The sequence below is a fragment of the Cavia porcellus genome, unplaced genomic scaffold (genome assembly GCF_034190915.1).
Source record: "Cavia porcellus strain 051 isolate PalLab524CR breed Dunkin Hartley unplaced genomic scaffold, mCavPor4.1 scaffold_1, whole genome shotgun sequence".
NCBI classification, from domain to species: domain Eukaryota; kingdom Metazoa; phylum Chordata; class Mammalia; order Rodentia; family Caviidae; genus Cavia; species Cavia porcellus.
Window position 1 is genome coordinate 182,356,452 of NW_026947484.1, and position 24,716 is coordinate 182,381,167.

Consider the following 24,716-nt stretch of genomic DNA (forward strand, 5'->3'; position numbering starts at 1 on the left):
CAGCCAACTATGAAGTGAAATTTCTACAAACTGTGAGCTAATAAATCTTTTTTCCCTTAACTTTGGATGTCAGGCTTAGCAATAAGAAGCAATAAGCAGATTTTAGTATTAATTTCAACAATCACAATCATAGATAAGTGTTTTATATGTATATATTATATATACACACATACATATATATACACATGAATTTGTAATTTCCAGAGAACTTTCATTTATATTACTGCATTTGCACATCGCATCTATTCTATATAATGTAAATTGTACAAGTATTATAGACTAGGAAACAGAATCACAGAAGTCAAGTTTCTGATCTAAAGCACTGTAAGCATTGAAGTCTCTTCCAACCAAAATTTAGATGCCTTCTATTATTTAACACAATCTCTCTAGTTTATATAACTATAGAAACTATGTGAGATTACCAAGGGAAATATTATATCCAGTCTACAGTCATGGAAAATGAAACTCTAAGAAGTAATTCCAGCCATTAAGGTTGTAAAACGATGGGCTGAAGTTTGTCTCAGTGGCCATCGCATTCAGAAACATTGTGCAAGAGCACTGTTTTCATCACTCATTGGATTTCAGTGCTGCCATCTGAATTAGTTGTAATTTCATCCATGTTCTTACAAAACACAGAAACGTCCATATTCTTATTTATTATGTTGTTTTTAAACTGTTTTTAAATGACTAAACTCCTCTAACAGAGTCTAAGGTACTCAACCACAGGTATCAATAGTGTCTAGAACCCAGCAGGTAATCAACAGATATTTTTATTGTTTATGTTGTTAAAATAAACGAAAGTGACTAAGTCTGGTGGACAGTGCTAACCCATATTGATAAGTGTCTTTTCCTTTTTGGGGGGTAAGAGGTATACGCTGCTATGGAGTTCAGATTGGTGTTGAATTCACAGTAATCTTCCTTCCTCAGCCTCCTGAGTGCTGGCATTTCAGGTGTGCATCGCTAAACATGGTTTCCTTTCTAAATATAGAGCTAACTTGTGTTCTGGTCAAAGAAATATAGATAGATGCATCATACACTACTTCTAGGCCCTCAAAACATCCCCCAAGTCCCATGTCCTCATTCCATTTGCACGTATGAAAGCAAATAACTCCCAGGATGAGAATACCATACAAATGAAACAGCCTGTGTTACTGCCTTTGGGAGAGCTGCCCAGACAGATCTGTGATTGGGAACATCCACAATGGGCTTTGTACAAACACAAATATTCCTTTCTTGTGGTAAATTAATAATACTATAGAGCTTCTTTTAATGGAAATCAATGTAACCTATCCTAGCTAATACAATTTTGCCTTGATTCTCCTTATATTAGATTATCAACTGTAAACATTTTTTTCATGATACACCTAAGAAGCAGAAAGCACTGACAGAATGATGGTGACCAATCTAAGAAAAGACATTACAATACTATTATAGAATAGAAGGCTGTTTAAATTGGTAAATCTATGAAAAATTAAATAGTCTAGCCAAATCTTGAAAAAAATCTGACCCTGGTTGAGAGTGGAGAGAAAAATGAACAGACAAACTAGATAGAATGAAAAGGCTTGGTTTTATATAACCATAAGTAAAAAACAAAGTATTTGCTCTGATCAAGCAAAGGTCTACTTCAAGGCTATGCTGCAGAAAACTCCCTGTTGCCTTAAAAATGGTTTCCCCACTTTATGGTAATCGTACCAATGAAGGCAAATCACATGTAAATGAAGCCTACAGCAATTAGAGCTAAAGATCTAAATGGCCCCACGTTAAGAGAATATCATATGTATAAAAGGATGTGCCTATTTTTGTGCTTCTTCTGAGTATAGGTGACCTTTCTGCTGGTTCCACAGAAAGTGGAAATAATAGTTTAGCTAATTGTGGCACATTTCCTTTCCTTCACATCAGTAGTTCTCAAGGCAAATGCTACTGTACTTGAGATATTTTGGAAACTTGTGGTGATATTTTGGTTTATTATAATGATATACCAACATTTAGAGTCACAGGTTAGGAACACTAGAAATTCTTTTTTTTTTTTTTTTTTGTCTTTTTCATTTTTATCGGTACCAGGGATTGAACTCATGACCATCTGCTTACAAGGCAGGTGCTTATGCCGCTGAGCTAAATCCCCAGCCCTACATTAGACATTCTTTAGTCCAAAAATATGAAAATCTATCTTTTGTCTTACATAATTTCAGATGTTCTATCAGTATCACAAAGTAAAAAGCTGAATTATCTTATTTTCTAGAATACATATACATGAGTATTTGACACTGAAATATACACTATTTGCTTTTCATCTACATAATTTATGTAAGACAGTACATTAATTTGGGGGTTATATATGTAGAAGGGTTATAATTTCTACAAACTTCATTTTGGGAAAATAAAAGACATCATACAATGCTCTTTGTAGAAACAGTGTGTAACTTTGGCAGATTTTTTTCTATGAGAAAATCAAACTCAGTAGTGATGGCTTTCAAGTACAAGAAGTGAAAGTCTCCCCAGTGAAAACACTGGGACATTCATTACCCTACAGAAAATTTCACTGGTAATGAAGTCTGACTATTTAAAAAACACTTCTAATTAGCTTGCAGTCTCTTCTTCTTAAATATGAAAAAAAGATCAATAAATATTGTAGAAAACTATACCAACAAAACACACAAGCAGTCTCCCCACAAGAGGAAGCAGACCTCACCTACACGAGCAATCAGGCCCATGCAGTATAGTGTCCCAGGCCCATGCAAGCAAGCACGCCTGTGAACTAAATGTGAAGCCTCCCTCAAAATGAAGGGCGAGATGATCAGTAAACCCCAAGGTGGCTCCACATTGTACTTCCCGTTGGCACAGGGCAGCACAGGCGAGGACAATGCTCCAGAGAGAAGGCAGTAATTAGATCCCATGAATGCTGACGTTAAGTTCAACAGACCCTCAACCTATGGCTCATATCCAGCAGAAGCCAGAGGGCTGACCGTGTTCCCATCAACCAATGGGAACAAGCACACATCTTGGTTTGGATGGTAACTGGTCTGGATGAACACACACAGCACCTCTAGGGGAGAGAGGTCACCTCAAAAACCCATAGGCATTGAGATGGGCAGAGTGAAGCATCACGGGCTTTATCTCAAGACAGCTGGTTTCGGGAAGAAATCACTTTTTAAAAAATAATAAAGTTAAAAAAAAAAAGTGGAGTGGTAAGTTACAACAACCCAGGCTCTCTAAGAGCCGGGAGAGACTTGACCTTCCCGCCAAAAGAAAAAAAAAAAAAAAACATTAAAAGATACAAAAGAAACAGCACATTAGAGAAGAGGTCTGTACTTTCTTGGCAGACAGTGGCTGCAAGTGGCTAATCATGGTTACTAACAGCTGGCTGCTACTGATGTGACAAAGTGAAAGGAAAACTTTCTCCTCACAGCAGAATGAATGAGCCTGCAGCAGCTGGGATCTGCAACAAGGGCGGAGGACTGTGCTACCAGTGTTTTTACAGACAACAGCTGCTGAGTGACCCTGATACAAACATCTGTCTTTGCTGGGGAGAGTGCCTGCTGGGACAGCATTCTAGGAATGTGCCGAGAGTCTCAACTTGGGACCCAGAGCAGACACTTGGTTTCACTCCCAGGGCTCCCACTGTCACATTCCCGAAGTCAGAGAGGACAGCACGAGGCACAGCAGGCAGGAGGCAGGCTGGAAACACCACAGACTCAGCTCCTGGGGTCTGAGGCCAGGCTCAGCCTGAGCTGCTTGGGATTTAAGTCAGCTCCAGCACCCTTGTCCTGTTATCCTCTATGTCTGCATCCAGCAGGGACACGGGGTCTGACTACCTTTATCTACCAGGGTGAGAGGAGGGAGAACATCCCGGTCAGAACACTGTCCCAAAACTAGATCCTAGAAGAAAGTCGTGCACACAAAATAATGGAAGAATTTCTTTTCTTTGCTTTTTTGCTACCCGGGCTCGAACTCACAGTGTTGCCCTCACCAGGCAGGCCTTACACCACTGAGCTAAATCCCCAGCAGAGAATTTCTTTCCTTTTATTTACATTTTGCTTTCATTTTTTTCTTACCTTTCTCCTTTTTTTTCTTAAGAGTGTGTGTGCGCGTGTGTGCGTGTGTGCGTGTGTGTGTGTGTGTGTGTGTGTACTCTTTCCTTTTTTCCCCACTGGTTGATAGAGGACAGGGGAATTCTCCTTTATTCTTTTTCCTTGCTTTTCTCTTTCCTACCTGTTCTTCTTGCTATTACTGTTTTTCTTTTTTCCCCCCTCTTCTAATTTGTCTCCCTTTAATTTTTATTCATCTTGTAACTTCTTGTCTCCCTTTTCCATTATTTATTTCTCATCATTTTTTCCTGTTACCCTTAATTACGTCAACACCCCTCTACCCCATTAGAATCATTTGCCCTGCTCCTTTCTCCTCTTTCTCACATCACATACTTTAAGGTCTCAATTTTTAATTCTTGCATTCCCTGCCCCAATGCCCTATATCTTTAACAGAATAACCATAAAGTTTCATTTGTTTTTAAATACAGTGGTACCTAGGTTCTCAAACTTAATTTGTTCCATGATTCTGGAAAACATGGCCATATCTGGAAGAGATGGCCACAGCTGTGTTTGGTACTTGATGTAGAGTTGTACAAAAACAAAAACAAAAAAATTTCCCCAAAAGCTTCTGTTTTTGATACAAACAGAAGTGTTCTTTTTTTTTTAATTGGATAGTTGAACAGAATTGTTCTTGAACTGAGGTTCCATTGTCGTTGACTCTAATCACTATTGAATGCTTTTCTACTATGAGGAGATATAGCTGTCACATTTAACTCAAATAACTACAGGTCAATACTTGGGTTGTCTTGATGTTTATGGTATAACAGTGGATTTCCTCTCTGGGGTTAAGGGTAATACATAATTGGTTCTCATGGTATATTAATACCCAACTTGCCTTGAATAATCCTACTGTAATTGATTTGTAGACACTCTTGTAGCTGACTTGCTTGACTTGTAGTTGATTAGCTAGATACTAGTGTGGCTGATCTGGTTACTATTGGCCGATAATTGTTGAAGCATATGAAGACGAGGCAGCAAAATGCCTCTCCAAACTCTCGCTCGACAAAAGTCAATGCAAAGGGTACTGAGGGGGAGAACAGCATTAGTCACACACATAAAATACTGGACAGGACAATGAAGGAGGTTAGAGACAGATCAAAGAGGCACTTACTGGGATGTCAGAGAACATAACTAAACAGATAATGAAAATAATAACCAAAATGATACAGGAGCTTTCAGAAGACACTAATAAAAAACTAGATGAGCTAAACAAAGTGATACAAAACATGAATGCCCAGTTTAGCAAACAATTACAGTACAGGAAAAGGTTTCAAGAAGAAATTTAGGAAATGAAAAATTAAATTGAAAGTGACCAACTGGAGGACAGAATTTTAAAACTAGAAAACAATGATGCTTTCAAAGGCCAACTACTCAGACACCTTAAAGGCAACATAAAAAATGGATCCAGCAACTACTAGATGACACCAAGATTAATCTAAGTATAACAGGGATAATTAAAAAATAAAAAAACATGACAAATGGCATAAATAACCTGTTCACAGAAATAATGGCAAAAATTTCCCCAAACTCAGAGAAAGAAATAAACACAGAGACACGTGAGGCATACAGAACCTCAAACAATCATAACCAAAATGAATACTCTCCATGCCATATAATATTCAAAGCATCAATACAGTAGTACTCAGTTCACAAATGCTTCTATTCCTGAATAATTCAGTTCACAAAATGAAGTATTGGGCAAAAATTTGCTTTCTTTTGTAAACTCTGCATCAGGTGATAAATATGATGACTGGCCTTATTTCCCAGAATCATAGAATAAATTAAGTTTGTCAATCAAGGTACCCTTGCAGTCCATCACAGGGACAAAATATTAAAAGCTGTTAGAGAAAATCACATATAAAGATAAACCTTTAGAATTACAGCAGACTTTTCAAAACAAACCTTTAAAGTCAGGAGACTGTGAAGTGTTTCAAATCCTAAATGATAACTTCCAACTCTGACTCATGTACCTTGCAAAACCTTCTTTCAACACTGATGTACAAATAAAGGTACATCCATGACAAGGAGCACTTCAAGATATTCACGACCACCAAACCAGCATTACAAAAAATTCTCAAGGATATCCTACAAAGAGATAATGACGCCAATCATGCTAATAACCCAAAACAAACAAACAAACAAAACCCCCCACAAAGTACACCTTTAAGGATGAGCAGCTAAACAACAGGGAGCTAACAGCTATTCCACTTCTAGGCATATTCCCAGAAGAACTGAAAGCATCATACCACAGTGATATATGTGCACCTATGTTTATAGCAGCACAATTTGTAATCGCCAGATCTTGGAAACAACCCAAGTGTCCATCAACTGAGGAATGGATAAAAAAGTTGTGGTATTTCTATACAATGGAGTATTATTCAGCTATAAAGAAGGATCATATTGAGATAGTTATCAATAAATGGGCGCAGCTTGAGACCATACTCATAAGTGAAATAAATCAATCTCGCATGTGTGAATACCGAATAGTTTCCCTAATGTAAGTAATGATTCAAATATATAAAAATATGTGGTAATCATGATTCCCCATTAGGTGGCCTTGGAGCCTTATAAAGTTTTCACTCATTAATTAGAAAGGCTTTATTCTGGGCTTCTTGATATGAAAATATTTGAAGCTAGAGTATATGAAGTTTTATCCAAATATTTCAAGGAAAAAGACACTATGGTAACTACTATTAAGTCAGGTTATATGGTGGTGAAGTACTAGGTTGTTGAAACAGTCATGCTGTGACCTCTATTGTTATATTGTTATGTCCTGTTTTATCTCAATCTCCCCCTTATTGTTTTAAAAAAATTAGTCATTTCTTATGTTTGTCTTAATTAAAGAAAAAATTCAAAAAATTAGGATATATAAATAGTAACTCTTTTTGATTTCTTATTAACTTGTTTTGAAGTCCTGTAGTACTCCCACGATCTTGTTTTGACTGATTAGACTCTGTTCCATTCTATATGGTAGTATCAAGTTTGAAGACATAGGCAACTACTTTGAAGACAATAAGATTCACTAAGATACCCATTCTGGTTTGACTATTGTCTTCTTTGGAAGTCCTGTAATGTTTACAATGCCTAAGTTTTATTGGTCTTGTTCTCTACTGTTTTGTCCAACTTTATAATATCTAATGAGATAGACAATTCTTTTTAAGGAAACAAGGGACAACGTTGATAACCATTGTTGATAAACTTGTACTCTGTTCTACACCATGTGCTATGTCTATCCTTGGTATTGACTGACAGCTTTGTTTTGCCATATTTGACTGTATTCTTCCCCCCCCCCCAAAAAAAGTAATAAGCACTAAGGAGTAATAAAATCCAAAATGTGTAAATTTTGTTGTAAAAAAGAGAGGGGAAAAAAAAAAAAGAAAAAGAGCTCTAACGGATATAACAGCAAGTGTGTTTAGGGGTGTTAAATAGCTGACTATATCAATGTTTTTGGATCATTGAACACAGCTGTTTGCAGTCTCCCTGTATGAATGTCCACCTTGTATTCTTTGATACTGTGATTTGAGGAACTATTTCCAAGATGATAATATGTAATCTACTAACAGGTGATTTCTTACTGTTATGTTTTTTGTTTGTTTGTTTTGTTTTTTTTTGTTTTGTTTTGTTTTTTTGTAGTTCTGTATTACGTGTACCCTTACACCGCTTTGGTTTTGTGTTTTTCTCTTTTTCCTCTTAAATAAAAAATAAATAAATAAATAAATCAGCAGGCCAGGGATTTAGCTGAGCCCCTCAAGCGCCTGCATGGTAAGAGCAAGGTTGTAACTTTGATCTATGGTACAAAAAAAAAAAAAAAAAAAAATCAATAACAGAACAACTATGCAATGACAGGAAGAAGTCAGTATCTTTCAGTAGTAACTCTCAATGTGAATGGTTTCATTAAAAGATTGGCAGAGTGGATTAAGACATGAAACCCAATGATATGTAGTATACAAGAAATACATTTAATTCAAAGAAAATTCACAGACTAAAAATCAAAAGGATGGAAAACAATAGTTCACATAGAAACCAGGAAAAAAGCAGTAGTAACTATCCTAATTTAATCCTAATACTGTATTTCAAGTCAAAACTGATCAGAAAAGACCAAGATGGTCACCACATTAAAGGAGTAATTCAAGAGCAAGAGAACAACTATAAACACATATGCACCAACTTCATAAAACAAACACTACTGGACACGAAAAACCGTGTAAATATCAATACAGGCCAGCTGCACGTGCCAGGAAGAGAAAATCCAGCATCTCCTGAGAATCCACCATGTTGGGACTTGGGGGACCCAACAAGAAAGCAAGTAACCAGCCTTCCTGGTAAGCAGTGCAAGTCTACCAGCGTGCAGGCTAACAATCAACATTCCCCGACCTCTCACCCCCCAGTTAACAACTGGATGGTCCAGAGGACAGCCTGAGTTGATAGCAACTAAGGTACATAAAGCAACTAAACACTTGTATTGTTGGGTTGATTATGCTGACCTGGGGCCAGAGGTCTGAGCATCTCTCTGGAGAATGACAGTATGCAATATGGAAAACATGGGGGATTTCCTTCTGTCTTGTCTTTGAAGTCCAACACTGTTTTCACTGTTTTGCTTTGTTCCGATTAACTGTTTTGCTTTATTCAGTATTCTGGTTTGACTAGTTTTATTGTGTTTTGTTTTTGGCTTGATTTTGCTATATCTGATGTAATGCACAACTACTGAAAGATAACAAGATATACTATGATAGCTATTGTTGCTTTCCTGGTGTTTGGCTCTGAAGTACTGTACCAATTTTTCAGCATTGTCTTGACTGGCTTTGTTCTGTCTTGTGTTCTTGTATTTTACTATCTTTAAAAAAAAACACCAATACAATTGTAACGGGAGACTTTAACACCTCACTGTCACAAGTAAATCAACTAGACACATGGATTTTGAACATATGAACTTCATAGATACCTACAGAGTATTCTACCCAAGAACACAGAATACACACTCTTCTCAGCAGCATATGGGACTTTCCTCATAAAAGACTACATACTACCCAATACAGTATGTCTAATGTAAAAGAATCAAAATTAACCTATGTATGTTACCAGACTATAGTGCAATGAAAGTAGAAATCAGTGGCAAAAGAAACCACAGTAATTATTTGTTTTCTTTTTCTTTTTTATTTAAAGAGAGAAGAAAAAAAGAAAAAGAAAGGACATAAAAAACAATGCAGTAAAAGGATACAAATAATACAGTATTTCTAGAAAAAAATATATATAGTAAGAAATCACCAGTTAATAGGTTACATATTATCTTCCCAGAAACAGTTATCCATATCACTAAATTAAAGCATATAAAGTGAACATTCATACAATGAAATTGGAGACAGTTCCGTTCAATGATCCAACAAAAGCTCAGTTATATGGTTTTCCATCCTACACTCTCAAACATACCTGCGGTTATATCCCTTAGTCCACTTTTCCTCTTTTTTTTACAGTAACAATTAGAATTTTAGGGTTTTATTACTCTCACGGTTCTTACTACTTTTTTGAAGAGAATAAAAACAAATGTGACTAAGCAAAACAGAGTCAGTTAGAACAGAAGGGTGGGCATAGCACGTGATGCAAAAATAGAATACCAGGTGATCAAAAGTGGTTACCATTGTGCCTCTTGCTATTTTTAAATTGAGTTGTCTATATCATCAGGAATAATAGAATTGATCAAAACAGTACAGAACAAAACCAATAAAATCTACACTGAGGACCTTACAGGACTTCAAAAAAAAGGATGACAGTCAATCCATATTGGGCATCATACTGTATCTTATTGCCTTCAAAGTGATTGCCTATACCCTCAAACTTGATACTATCAAACAAAATAGAATATATAATAATCAGACAGAACAAGATGGGGAGAGCAATACTGGGGTTCAAGTCAGGTTAATACGACAACAAAAAAGTTACTATAATATGTCCCGTTATTAATTTAGTTTTCCCTTAATTAAAAAAATGAGAGAAAATAGATTAATTTAAAAATAGGGGGAAGATTGAGATAAGAGAGGACATTGTAATAGAACAACACAGAGCAGAACCGAGCAATTCAAGCATCATTGTGTTTCACCACCAGACAGAAATTCTTTAAACCCATAGAAATCAAACAATACTCTCTTGAATAATGAGATCTTGGCAGAAATTAAGTTCTTAGAATCAAATGATTATGTAAATAAAACGTACTAGAACTAATGAGACACAATGAAAGCTGTCCTAAGAGAGAAGTTTATAGCTGTGAATAAGCACATCAGAAAAACAGAATGCGTTCAAATGAAATAAACTTTTGGTTATTTCTATCTCAAGACCGTAGAAAAACAAGAACAACCCAAACCCAAAGATAGCATTAGCAAGGCAATTATAAAGACTAAGCAGTGATAAATAAAATTGAGCCTAAAAAATTACAAAGAATCAATGACTTGGACAGCTGGTGCTTTGAAACACTAAACAAAATAGACAAACTCTTAACCAATCGTATCGAAACCAAAAAAGACCCAAATCAATACAATGAGAAATGGAAAAGGTGAAATCACAAAAGACTGTGCTAAAATCTAGACTATCATGGAAAACTACTTTGAGAATCTGTACTAAAAAAGGAAAATTCAGAAGAAATTGATAGGTATCTAAATACATATGAACAAAGCTCAATCGAGAAGATATAAAAATCCTGACTGATTTAACATCTGTCAATGAAACTGAAAATTAAAAAGCTACTAACTAAGAAAAGCCCAGGTCTTGACAAAATCACTTGGCAAATTCTACTAAATTCTACTAAAACTTTGGAGAAGCTCTAACACCAGTACTCTTCAAACTGTTTAACAAAATCGAAAGGGAACTACTACTTCCAAACTAATTCCCAGAAAAAACCATTAACCTGATTCCCAAACCAGAAAAGGACCCAACCAGAAACCAAGCTCTTCAATGAACATTTATGCAAAAATCTTCAATAAGATATTAGCAAACAGAATGCAACAAATCATCAAAAAGATCATAAAGCAATCACCAAAGGATGCAGGGATGGTCCAACACATGCAAATCAATAAATATAACCTACCACACAAACAGAAGCAAAGACAAAAGTCACTCTCAAGAGATGCAGAAAAAGCACTTGACAAAATCCAACATCCATTCATAATAACAATCCTGAAGTCACTGTACAGAAAGTCTTTATTTCAATCTGTTCAAACCTGTTCATGACAAAACCAAAAGTCATCTATTGAGTGAAGAGAAGCTAAAGTTTATTCTGTAAGATCAGGAATGAGACAAAGATGTCAACTGTCAACACTACTGTTCAATATAGTTCTCAAAATGCTGGTCAGAGCAATCACAGTAGAGAAGGAAATAAAAGGGATATTACAGGAAAATAAGAAATTAAATTATTAAAATATTTGCAGATGACATGATCCTCTACAGATCCCCAAAACTTCACCAAAAAACTCCTAGAAAAACAAGTTCACAATGGGGCTCTAATCTGTATGTCTTGCTACCACTGATGGTACATGCAATCACCATGGATAGCATACGACAGGCATGCATATACTACCAGTGGTACAAACTGCGTATTTTAACCTCTTGTTATATAAGAAAACTATACCTATATGCTTCACTCATTATTATATTATTTATACCTGAAAATATTTGTGATACAATTTATAGAAACTGTTATAGTTTGTTCTAGTCCATCTCCCCAAGTCTCATGCAGTTATAGAAATGCTGAATCTAGCATTGGTGACTGGTTCATTTGTCTAGCACTGGGATTGGTGGTGTGAATGCTGCACCCGCTCAGGGGCAGAGCCAGCATACAGTATAAGTGAGGGAAGAAGGTATGTCCCCGCCTTTTGGCCCTTCGCTCTTGCTGTCTGCAACTTCCATGAATGGCTATCCCTTAGCCACACCAGCCTGTCTTGGAACCAGCTGAGTATGGACTAAAACCTCCACAACAGTAAGAAATAAACCTTTCCTTGCTTCACTTTGTGTGTCAGGTATTTGTCCCAGCAACAAGAGAAAAGTAACCAAGATAGAATTTGGTATCAGTGGAGTGGGGTTGTTGCTGTGACTGTACCTGACAATGTGATTCAAGAGTTTTTGGGAGTGGCTTATGGGAAGTTTGGAAAGGTTTGGAGATGTTCCTGAATGCATAGAGCTGGAACAGCTTAGGCGTTCGGTAGAGGAGATTGTGGTCAGACCTCAAGAGACCAGAAGGTTGACAGAAAGCCTGCTGGTGAAGACCAGGTTCAGCAGATTTCTTCTAGAAAGGACTGCACTGGTTGTTGGACTCCATATGATATGTGGTATGGCTTGGCAGAAAGTTTACATTTTGTTTATGTCCAAAGACTTTGCCTGAGACTGAGATTAAGGGCAGTGGACTAACTAATCTGGCAGAAGAAATTTCAAGGCAGTGGCAAGTTTTTGGGGGCTTTTAGCCAGATTTATGTTGCAAATCAAGAACAAAGAGCCTAGCATGGTGATTTAAAACACTGTAAGTTTGGTTAGAAAGCTGTGGACTGTAAAGATAAAGGTGAGATCTAAACTGCTGAAAAGGAATAGAGAAATAAAAAAGACAGGCTGCACAGAATGCATATTCATGGGGAACCTGGCACCAAACCATTCATGGATGACCAGTTTCTGGGGTGGGGTTTCCTATACTGCAGAATAGCTCCCTCACTACTATCTATTGAAAATCAGCCCTCAATATGAGGTTTTAAAAAAAAGCCTGGAGGCATCATGGGAAGTAATGGTAGGTATCCACTCTTTGCAGCCTCACAGACTTTGATCAGCAGAGAAAGCTGCAGAGTGCCATGTTCCAGAATGGCAGTGGAGGCCACAAACAGTCTCCAAAATGGCAGTGGCCACACCAGGTTCCAGAATGGATCTATTCCTCACAATCAGGTTCAGGTGTCCAGCAATCCAGGCACTTGACCCCTACAACCAAGAGAGAGGAAAGCCTGGCTACTGCTCCAGCTGACAGCAGACCTTGACATCATTCATGTGGTGCTGGTGGTAGGTGTATGGAGAATACATGAGTTCTTAAGTTGAAAAGTCTTCCACCCCAACTGCAGAAGGCCTGGGAGGCCAAGCAGTGTGCGCCTGGGAGGGCAGAGTGTGAAGCTGTGAGTGTCAAGCCAAAGGTGCAGTGGAGACCCCAGAAGTTTGAAAAAGCCAGGAGTGTGGATTGTCTAAGGAAAGCTACAAGGATTAAGCACAGGGGGCCTAAGAAAGAAGCTGTGGGGGCTGAAACCCCTGTAAGTGCCATGGGGGTGGAGTCACTTAAGCCTTTTGGAGCACGCAACCAGACTGCTTTCAGATGCTGAGCATGGAACTCCAGGACTTAATTTTGCCCTACTGGATTTTGGACTTTGGTCCCAATCCTTTGTATTCCCATTTATACCATTTGGAATGGAAATGTTTATCTTGTGCCACTGAATGTTGGAAATGTTTGACTTTGTTTTCATCTGTATAGGGGCTTGCAGCTAAGGGTTTGTCTTAGATCTCTGAGGAGACTTGGACTTTTCAGCAATGCTGAAAGTGTTACAACTTTGGCAACTCTTGGAGATGAACTAAATATCTTTTGCATAAAGGAAGTACATGAGTCTTTGGGGGACCAGGGGTGGAATGTTATGGTTTGTGTCTAGGTGGTTCCCCCAAGCCTCATGCAGTCATGCAGGTGCTGAATCTAGCATTTGTGATTGGTTTGTCTAGCACTGGAATTGGGGGTGTGAATGCTGCATCCACCCAGGGGTGGAGCCGGCATAAAATATAAGGGAGGGAAGAAGGCATGACCCCTCTTTTGCCCTTTTGCTCTTGCTGTTTGTAGCCACCGTGAACAGCTGCCCCTCAGCCACACCACCTTGCCTTGCTACCAGCTGAGTATGGACTGAAACCTCCAAAAACTGTAAGAAAGAAACCTGTCCTTCCTTCATTTTGGGCATCAGGTATTTTGTCTCAACAATAAGAGAAAAGTAACTGAGAAATTTTTAAGAAAAATTACAAATTTTTAATTTTAATCTGGTTTTATCCCAGACTGTTTTGTAACAGACATATATTTCATTATCTAAAAACAACCAACTTACCTCGTTCTTCCATTGATGATATTGTAGTGCAAATGTAGTAAAGTCTCTCTGAACACAGAAAAACTTGCATTTTGAAGCAGAAGAAGTATTTTTGACTTGTTCAAAGTTTTTACTAATCAACTCCAGAATCAAAGGATCAATAAGGAATACTGGTACATTTTGGCTGGATGTCAACATAATGAACTTTTTAACTGCACGCTGTTCAAGAAGAAAACAATTCCTTTACTACCACTAAATCAAACCATCACTTATTAAATATTTTTTATTAATTTCATAAGAAAGTATAGTGTTTACCCAATAGATGCCATGCTTATTAACTGCACTAAAAAAAAGGTAAATTAACACCTGTGCTTCCTGCACTCAAAAGTACCATTTTCTAAGGAAGATGAACAAATATTTACAATACAAGGTAAAATACATACAGTACACTAAAAATATCTAAAACCAACATACAGAACAGTAATTACAACATACAAATTAACAGAAAAACTCTTTACAGAAGAAGTGGCACCTGAGAAACTTTGTAAATACTCTGTGCTTACAAATTATTTTCTGGTATCGCTATATATTTTCAAGCAAAAGTGAGGGAAATTAGATCTGTCAGCTTTTAAAAGGTGTAATGTCAACTTTTCAAATTTAAAAATAAATTGTGTGTTATATTTTCATATTTATAATGTTTAGCAACACTTCTAAGCAAAGATTCAGAACAAAATACATAGCCTACTTCATCATTCCCATAGAAGATTTTCTAATAATACTTCAACATTTTTAAATATAATTCTGCTGGACAGTAAGTAAGGCCCTCTATTTAAACAAGATATTTCAAAACCAGAATAAAAATAGGTTAAATGACAGTTTAGAGTAAATTATGCCTTTGAATAGCAAAGATAAAGAGAATAACTAATACACATTAATATGCAATTTAAAGGAATGTACAGCATATCAAAAAGGTTCTACAAGGAATTAAAAATACATTTTTAAAAATTCTAACACAAAATTGGAGGAACTTATGAAAACACATATAAGATCATAAATAGACAATGACATTGAGACTCTTAAGAATAGAAAAAGAATGAAAGATAGGAATCAGGGTTTTTTTTAGTGTAGAATATTATACAAATTCCAAGAATATAATAACCTCTGCCTTCAAAATGTTTATTATTTCTTTGTGGCACAGGCATCTAAGTAAAAAGTTAAAATGAACAATTTTATGCTAAAAATAAACCAGTTGGATGAAATGGACAGCTTTCTTTAAATATATAATCTAACAAAACTACTAGGGAAGAAAGTTTTGTTATTATGTTTCTTTTTCTGTCAGAATCTTAGTCTTGTACTGAGGAAAATGAAGATAATGATATGCTGTGTATCAATCTGTTATTCTCTTTTTTTTATGGAATTTTGCTTTACTTTTTCATAAAATTAGAGGACAAGGAATCTGAATTGCCCTATACCTATTTAAAAAACTGTATTCATCATTTAAAAATGAAAGAGCTGCTCTAAAAAATAAAACAAGGGAAGAACACAAATTCTATGAAAACTTTCAGAAAACTTAGTATTTCCTAGCTGATTTTGAGGTCAACATAATACATTAGCAAACTCTCACACTATTACAATGAAAGAAAATTATATACCACCATCCTCGTGAATGGAGATATAAAAATACTTAACAAAATATTATAAAGACAATTCCAGCAATTAACAAAGCAAAGACAAAAAGTAAATATTACAACCAAGTAGTGTTTATCCCAGGAATGAAAGGTTCATTTAGCATTTGAAAGTCAATTGACATGTTTTGCCATATTTTGTAGTCTGTGGCATGTCTACTCATTTTACTAATGGGGTCTCCTCTGATGAGCAGTTTTGAATTTTGATAATACATCAATGTTTTTTCTTTTAGGGTTAATGCTTTCTGTGCTTTAGACTAGAAAAATTAAAAAATAGTTTTATGAGAAAAATGATGAGATGACTGAAAATAGTACATAGAAGGTGCTTAAATGATGGCTGGATGCACTCAGCTTAATGTGTAACAAAAATACTGTAAAGACAACTATAACTTCATTATAATCATTAATATGAATATAGATTACAGAAGGAACAAGGAGAGATTTTATAATTTATTTTTGCAAAATAGCTGCCAGGTTCTTTCCAACAGTGAGCAATGCATCTTAGAAATAGGTTGCTACTTGATTTGAATACCACTAATTCTAAATCAACATGAATATTATCATCTGGCCTTCAGTAATTCATTTTGTTTATAAGAATGAAAAATGTCTTGTTGAAATAGGATCTGGTGAGACCAAATAGCTCTTAAAACTTACCAAAACCTAAAAGGACTTGTTCTTAGCAAACGTCTAGCTCCTAATCATCATCTTTCTCTAGGTCTTAACTCATTCTAGAATTATCAGGGCTCAATATTACAGTATTGATCAGATTTTACTTTTCATTCCTTTGGGAAAAACAGAACAAAAGTGTTTCAGTATATCTTCCTTTCCTGTGGTTTTGCAAAGATTATAGTGATTCATTGACAATTACAATTTTTCTAATACCTGGCAATGTAACTGAGAACACAAAGAACAATGTAATATGGTGATTTTTAATTTTTGTTTATTTATCTTCAAAGTAAATCCTTTTAAAAAATCTGTTATTTTCACCGCACAAATCACTTTCCAAATGAAAAAGATGGGGTTGCCCTATTTTGTTATTTTATACTTTAAATTATATACTACAAACTTCATTTTAAACTACAGCAATCACCTTGGTGATAGTTCCAGCTGTTTTTGGAGGCTGAAGGAAGAGGATCACTTAAGCCCAGAAGTTTATGATGGCCCTGGGCCATCTCAAAAAATAAAATATTGTCAATCTGTATTCTGTGTGACTGCTTTAGTCACTACAAGGTAATGGGATATTGTCAGAAAATTGTCACTTAATTCATACAAAGCAGCATCTTCTAACCCCACTGAAGCTATTACAGTGTTACAATTTTTTTTCTGAACTTGTTCTTTTAGTATACATATCAAGACTTGGAATGATAAAATTTGAAAAATTTGTTACTGCTAACTATTATCATATCCTAGAACGTTAACATTCATGATATGCTCCCAATATATATCCCCAGCTGTTAAAAAATAAATTTTAAAATCTCAGTATGTTATTTAACCCATGGGAAAATAAATCTAGTTCAAATTCTTACATGTGTTTGTGCTTCTTAAGAGTGGGATGCAAGTAGAGAAGGGCTTACAGGAAGCACACAAAATAGCTTTTTTAATTTAAAGTAGTCTTTACTATAGTGAATAGGTAAAATAAATTCTAAGAATATCATGCTTCTCTTATTCTCAGACTACCTCTAATTCATTGAGCGAAATATATGCTATTTTAATTAATTACAAGTTTACATTGATATCGCTAGTTTAGACAAAGTCTGATAGCAGAATATCTCAGACTTTACTTTAAATCAGTAGTTGAAGTTCAGCTGGTGCCTCCAACGACTTAATCACTACTCAATATTTGGAAACTCTAATCTGTAGTCTTCCACATCTTTGGACACAAAGAAAGTAAAGATCAAACTGTATCCGCAAGAAATAACACATACTAACAAGATAAATATTATTTATCAGTAATGGAACATGGTTTTTCATTCTAAATTTAGTTAGAAGAAAAGCTAAAAATGCATTATTAATGTGCAGACTGTGAAAATTGGAAAGCACAGATATAATACATCTATTACTAGTTTCTTTCTTTTTATTATTAATCATTAATTTTTTCCTTATTCCTACTTCAATTCTGATTCACATGTTTATTCATTTGGGGAAGCATCACAGATCAATGAATAAGAGTTCCAGAGACAGACAAAATCTGCATTTGTCACTTATTAACCAACTGATCTCTAGTTAAATAAATTGAGAATAACAGTATGTACTGGTCCATTAAGATTTCTATAAAGACCTGCTACTAACTACCCCATTCCCTAGGTAACTGCTGTTGTTACTATCTTCATTCAGCAAATACTTAGGAAATATACAAATAAATGAACCACATGAACACTGTAATTGACAGATTTCTTATTTATTGTACATACCCACTGTGTGCTATCAAATCCAATTCTACTTCCTTTAGATTTTGATAAACCAGCTCCATTCTAGAAAAGTAACAAAAGATTTAGCAAATTAAAAGCCCTGTATGTAACACTGTATTTAGGGTAAGTACAAGAGTCAAACTGTATACAGCAATTAGCTCACAGTCATTAAAAAGCATTATCCAAATACTTATGTTTACATACCAGGAGTCAAGAATTCTCTAATTTTACAACGTAAAAATCTAACATGTAAAATACTAACAGAAGTTATTAAACAGTTATCTCTGAACCAAGTAATGCCCATCAATGAATAGCAACTCTGCTACTTCTCCGGAATCAGTTTGTCTACCTAGTTCTGTATTTCTAACCTCAACTTATTTCCATATTCCAAATTAGTGCCTGAATCCTTTGGTAAAGTGAAAAGAAAGTATATTTCCTGAGCAGCTCCTGTCAGGCACAATGGCACATCTATGTATGAATTACATATTAATGTCTATTCCTCACAATACAAAGTAGGCATTACTTCTGGTTTAGACAGTCCTGGGGCCCACACTTCTCACATTTAGCATAGTTTCAAATGTAGTTATTTCTTAAATAATATTTTAAAAAATATTTGGGCCTAGAGAATCAGGATGAAGAAAAATATCAGTTTTTATCTGATAAGCTGAAAGACCTTCAAAGTAAATCTAAAGGCAAGAGGAAGAATGTTTCAAGCTCAAAGAAGATCCAAATAAATTTCCTTTGCTTTTGACGTGTCCTTCACCTAAATGCTCAAAATGGGAAGATGCTGAAGAACAATCAGAGTAACCTCACCTTAAAAGTGAAATTAGCTCCATGTTTTTAATAATAGGAAATTTCTCGCCACTACACTCATTCTCAAGGGCAGGAACCAAGCCTACTACCGTCTTGTCTCACTAGCGCTTAGCACAGTGCTTGGTGCGCAGTAAATGCTTACTATGGTTTTGTTAATTGGAGGGAGAAGGAGGAAACAGGGATGAATACAGTGAGTGTTAAAGTAGAGCCAGAGTTCATCTTTCTTCACAAGCTTTGAAATTTAGCCAATAGGGGCTGGGGATTTAGCTCAGCAGCATAAGTCCCTGCCTTGCAAGCAGGCAGTCGTGAGTTTGATCCCCGGTACCGGTAAAAAAACGAAAAAGAAATTTAGCCAATAACATTTTAATACAAAACAGACTGGATGGCTAATACCAAAATTAAAAAAAGCAGCCTTCAAGCCTAAAGAGACTGTAAACTCTGTAATACAGGCATTTCTCGTTCACCACAGCCCTGCATTAGGAGAAAAGACTGAACTCCTGAGCTTTTGTTGAATTTGAGTTTCAGATAAGTAGATTTCTAGTGAACTAGACTATATTTTCATTGCACTATAGTTCACATACCATAAAAGTTGTGCTTTTAAAGTGTATAATTCAGTAGTTTTAATATATTTACAGAGTTGTATGACTACCATTACTACCCAGAACATTTTCATTGTGCCACAAAGAATGCATGTTCCCATGCAGCAGATACTTTCCCGTCTTCCTCCTCTCAGTCCCAATCACAACACTACTTATCCTTAATTTTTCTCCATCAATTTGCCTAGTATGGACATTTCATAAAAACAGAATCCTGGGGGCAGGGGATTCAGCTTACCAGGCCAAGTCCCAAGTGCCTGCCTGGCAAGCACAAGGTCTAGAGTTCAATCTCTGGTACCAAATTTAAAAAAAAGGAATCATGGTATGTGTCTTTCTGCATCTCAAGTCTTTCACTTAGCATAATGTGGTCCAAAGATTCATCTAGGCTGTAGGATGTAACAGTACTTAATTTCTTCTTGTGACTCAGCATTATTCTATTCCATACTCATCATTTGATGAAGACTTGAATAATTTCACATTTGGTACTTATAAACAACGTCATCAAAAACATTTATTCTAAGCCCCATCCTTGTACACACTCATAACTTGCCTCTATATCATTTTACTTGCTTAGTGAAAATAAAGTCCTCCACCTATTCTGTACATGCACCGGCACCTGCTCACTGGCGTCACTTTAAATTTATGACTACCAGTTACAAGTCAGGCCTTAAGTTTGCCCACCAACCGTGCTATCTTTCCCTCGTCCATTAATTTTCATTCTCCTAGGTAACTTTTCCGTCCTTGTCTCTTTCCAACATTTCTTCCCTATCTATCTTTATGGCATTGCTTTCTATTTCCCTGAGAAAACAGAATCCTTCTTTTGTTTGTTTGTTTTTTGTGGCACTGGGAATCAAACTCACAACCCTGTTCTTGCCAGGCAGGTGCTTATGCCGCTGAGCTTAATCCCTGGCCCAAAAACAGAGAACTTTTAAGAGCGTAAATTTACTAGAGCTTAAATATACAATGTCAAGCATTAATTAAGATCACCCATGATCTCCATACTGCTAATTTCAATAGTTATTATTAGTTTCATTTGATTATACCAAGAATTGAAATGTTCTGCCTCAATGAAACATTTCATTCATTTGACTCTCAGGATCCCCATACTTCTAGGGTTCCTACTATTTGTCTCTGGCTACTCCTTAGTTTCACTAGCTCGTTCTTTCCTCTTCCATGACACAATGAAGGGTCCCAAAGCTCAGAACCTGAGCAGGTATGTACATTTGTCTCCTCTCTTTTATCTAAACTGTAACTGTATAGGGGAAATACAATCACTGTCAAGCAATGACCCTAAAGATAGAGAATCAAGAGAATAAACAACCTGACCTCTTTTTCTTTCTAGTTTCCAAACTCCTTTTGATAGCTTCCATTGGCTGAACCCAATTGGGCACCAAAGGGTAAGGGAGCCCAGCTAATGCAGTCAGCCTCCAAGGCAGAGTACGGTGTGGAAAGGCTCTAAAGACAAAAACACAAACATATCTATATATCGTACTAAGAAGGATGGATCTTAGTTTTCATAGGTATGCTATGCAGAGAACATGGCCAGGTCAGTATTTACAGAAACTAACTCTTACATCAATAAGGAAGGATTACAAAGTGCAGACACTAGGGGTCAGAAGAGTTTTTAAGTAGTAAACTAGGGAGAAGTGGTTTGATGTGCACTTTGAAGAAATAGTAAATATTATAGTTATTTGTTTATACTGTGTATCCCTTGATTTTTTTCAATTTTTAACTCCAAAATCCCCCAATTTGTGAGTCTGTAGAGAGCAAGGATTGAATTTCATTCATCACTGTGTTTCAGTCCAGTATTATGTCTGGCACATAGTAAACTTTCAACAAATACCTGACGAATGAATTAATAACCTGAAAGAAATGCTATATAAAGTCAGTAGGTTAATAACGCCCTAAAAATATTGTGAAACACTGCCTACGAAGTAAAAATTTAAGGAAAATGAATAAAGAAATAGATGCCAACAAGAATTGTAAAAATGAACAGCAAAACTGATAACTGAAACAGTTAAGACAGACTATCAAGGAAAAAAAACATTTGGGAACTAGGACATAAAGATTTATGGGACAATCTTGTTATTTTTGGAAGGCAGACTACAACGACCTGTTTCTTTTATTTTAAAGATAAAAAACAATAAACACAATATAGAATTTCAAGACAAGATAACAGGAAACTAACAATGGTTATTATATTACATATTGTTGTCTTCAAAATAGCTGCTCAGATTACCAGATACAGGCATGCGAAGTTGATCAAACAATATAAGCACTAACTGTTCCTTTCAATAAACTAATAGAATGAGTAGCACAATTATCTCAGCTATGTTTTGTGTGTGTGTGTATATATATATGTAATATGTATTATATATATTTTCTCCCTTCTTTCTTTTCTCCTTTCCCCTATCCCAGTTATTTTTTCCTTTTGAGCAGTTTCTTTCCTTTCACAACATCTAGTGTACTTTTTAAACTTATTTACTCTTTCAGTTTCCTACATTAGGGAGATAATGATGTTTGCACATGCAAGTCTGATTTATTTCACTTATGAGTATGGTCTCTAATTGCATCCATTTACCTATAAAAGCCTCAAGTTTATCTTCCTTTATACCTGAATAGTTCTCCATTGTACTAAAATACCACATCTTTTTTATCTGCTCCTTGGCTGATGGGTATTTGGGTTGTTTCTAACATTTAACTATTACAAATTGTACTGCTATGTATACATAGATGCACATATATTGCTGTGGTATGATGTTTTCAATTCTTCTGGAAAAATATCCAGAAGGGGGACAATTAGGTCAAATGGAACCGCTAATCCTAGGTTTTTGAGGAATCTCCACACTGATTCCACAGTGGCTGTACCAGTCTACACTTATACCAACAGTGGAGAAGGGTTTCTTTTTCCCCACAGCCCCACCAGCATTTGTTATTGGAATATTTTTTGATGATAGCCATTCTTTCTGGGGTGAAATGGGATCTCAGTGCTGTTTTAATTTGCATTTCTCAAATGACCAATGATGTTGAACATTTTTTCATATATTTATTTGGCATTTGTATATCTTCATCTGAGAAGTGTGTATTCATCTCAGATGTCCTTTCTGGACTGGGTCTTTGAATGTGGGCAACCTAATTTTTGCTTTTATTCTTTATATGTTCTAGATAGAAGTCCTTTGTCTAATTTCTAAAGAAATCAAAAAGCTAAATCCTTCATATGCATGTTCTTAAAACATTCTTCATAGAAACAAATGGTAATACTTTTTTTTAAAAAAAAAGTCTCAAGCAGCTAGTTTTTTTCCCAATTGTTTAAAAACGTACAAACTGAAGGATCAGAAACACAAACCACAATTCAGTATACCTTCAAGTAGCCAGCCTTCCCCTTCTCGTTCTTTCTGGTAGAAACATTCGTCCATTTACTCCTAAGCTACTGAAATTCTTAATGGAGTGGAGTCATAAATGTAATCTGTAATATGCCACAGGCCCAGAGAGAGCTGGTGAGCCCAACAAGGAACTGGAGAAGAAGCCCTGCCACGAGGCCCCACCACCATAGGGGGGAGCATGGCTGAATCACCCCCCCCCCCGACTCTCCACCACTCCAGGAATCCCAGATTGCAGGACCAGGTGCCTTGTCCAATCTACTACACTGAGGGACTGGCAGTCAATGCAGGAAGCATCCGGGATGCAGCAGTGGGCTGATTCGGAGGAACACAGGAAAATGTCAAGACGAAGGAACAAACACAATCTCAGACCTCCAGCCCACAGAGAACAAGTCTAAGAGAACCAGACATTGCAGAATTAGATACCTGAATTACATACCTGAAATTTCTGAAAAGGTAACAACTGAAATAAAGAACTTAGTTCTTGTATTCTTTAGTTAATTTTACATGCTTATGACTGTTAGTCTGGACAGTTACTTTGAAAATAAAAAGAGACATTATGGTAGCCATTGCTGATTTCCTATTACCTTGTTTTGAAACTCTGAATTACTTTCATTGTTTTGTTTTGATTGGCTTTATTCTGTTTTATTTTGTTTGGCTTAATTCTCTTTAAAATAAAGTAAAATGAAAAGTAAAAGATACTCTTTCACATTTCCCTAGGATGACAAAAGTGGGAGGAGACGGGAAGGAAGGGTGGTAGTATTCATCTAATATTGTCATATTAGACCAACTCATTGAGTATAATATTCAGCAAAGGTCTATACAGTATTCTTCACAGTAAAATGGGATGAGCCAACAGACAAAGATCAAGGGAAAAACATGTTTCTTGCATAATTTTATTAATACCTGACCAACTAAGGATATTTCAAAAAGTCTTTGTTGGCTATCGGTTAAAAATGGCTATAAGACTGGTTTGCTTTTTTCTTTTTTTCCCCTTTTCTGGTACTAGAGGATTGAACCCAGGGGTTCTCTGCTACTAAACTATATTCCCAGCTCTTTTTAAACATTTTTAAAAATTTTGTGACAGGGTCTCACTAAGTTGCCCAAGCAGGACTTGAATTTGTAATCCTCCTATCTCAGCTACCACAGTGCTAGGATTACCGGCATAGAACATAAAACTTAGTTTATTTTCTATTTTTAATGATGTCATATGAAACTGCTCACTATGATTATTACAAACTTGAAATCCAAACTCCTCTTTCAACTCCCTCTTAACCAAACACACGTTGGTTACTAAACGTAACACAAGGTATCTGAGCATACAACCTGATAAGTGGCCACACAGGTAACAGGAACAGCTGATTACTGCAGGGTCAAGTGTGGTTTATCTTGACTAAGTCAAGAAAAACATAAAGCTTGGAACACTCAGTGCTTTACACAAACCCTGCTTTGGGTTTCCTCTACCCATGTATCAAAGATTTTGTTATTTTCTTTTATGCTTCCATATTCCTTAAAGGAATCTCATTTTATATCTAATTAATCTTATAGTGTTCCATTTGAACATCTTTTATTTACATGTCAAAGCAGCTTTTTTGAGTAAAAACATAAATTTTAGGATTGGGACTCAGTAATTATAAGCAAGAAGGTATAACTGGGCCATAGATAACTCATTTATGAAG

General features: G+C 36.0%; 1 protein-coding gene across 20 annotated transcripts in view; it reads right to left on the reverse strand.

The window, feature by feature from the left end:
• LOC100721890 (FSD1-like protein) overlaps positions 1-24,716 on the reverse strand; it is a 177,541-nt gene that overhangs the window by 35,792 nt on the left and 117,033 nt on the right. For 16 of the 20 annotated variants that reach the window (XR_010039215.1, XM_063224391.1, XM_063224351.1 and 13 more), the window contains 2 exons: positions 18,252-18,311; positions 14,177-14,374 (listed from right to left, as the gene is read on the reverse strand). The exons of 2 other annotated variants lie outside the window; for them this stretch is intronic. Coding sequence is in view for 16 of the 18 variants with exons in the window: in XM_063224391.1 (XP_063080461.1) it covers positions 14,177-14,374; positions 18,252-18,311 (258 nt within the window). In the remaining 2 variants the exon portion in view is untranslated. Of the gene's footprint in view, positions 1-14,176; positions 14,375-18,251; positions 18,312-20,983; positions 21,113-24,716 lie in introns of those variants that run through there. 2 more of the 20 variants (XM_013153443.3, XR_010039218.1) reach the window with 2 other exon arrangements.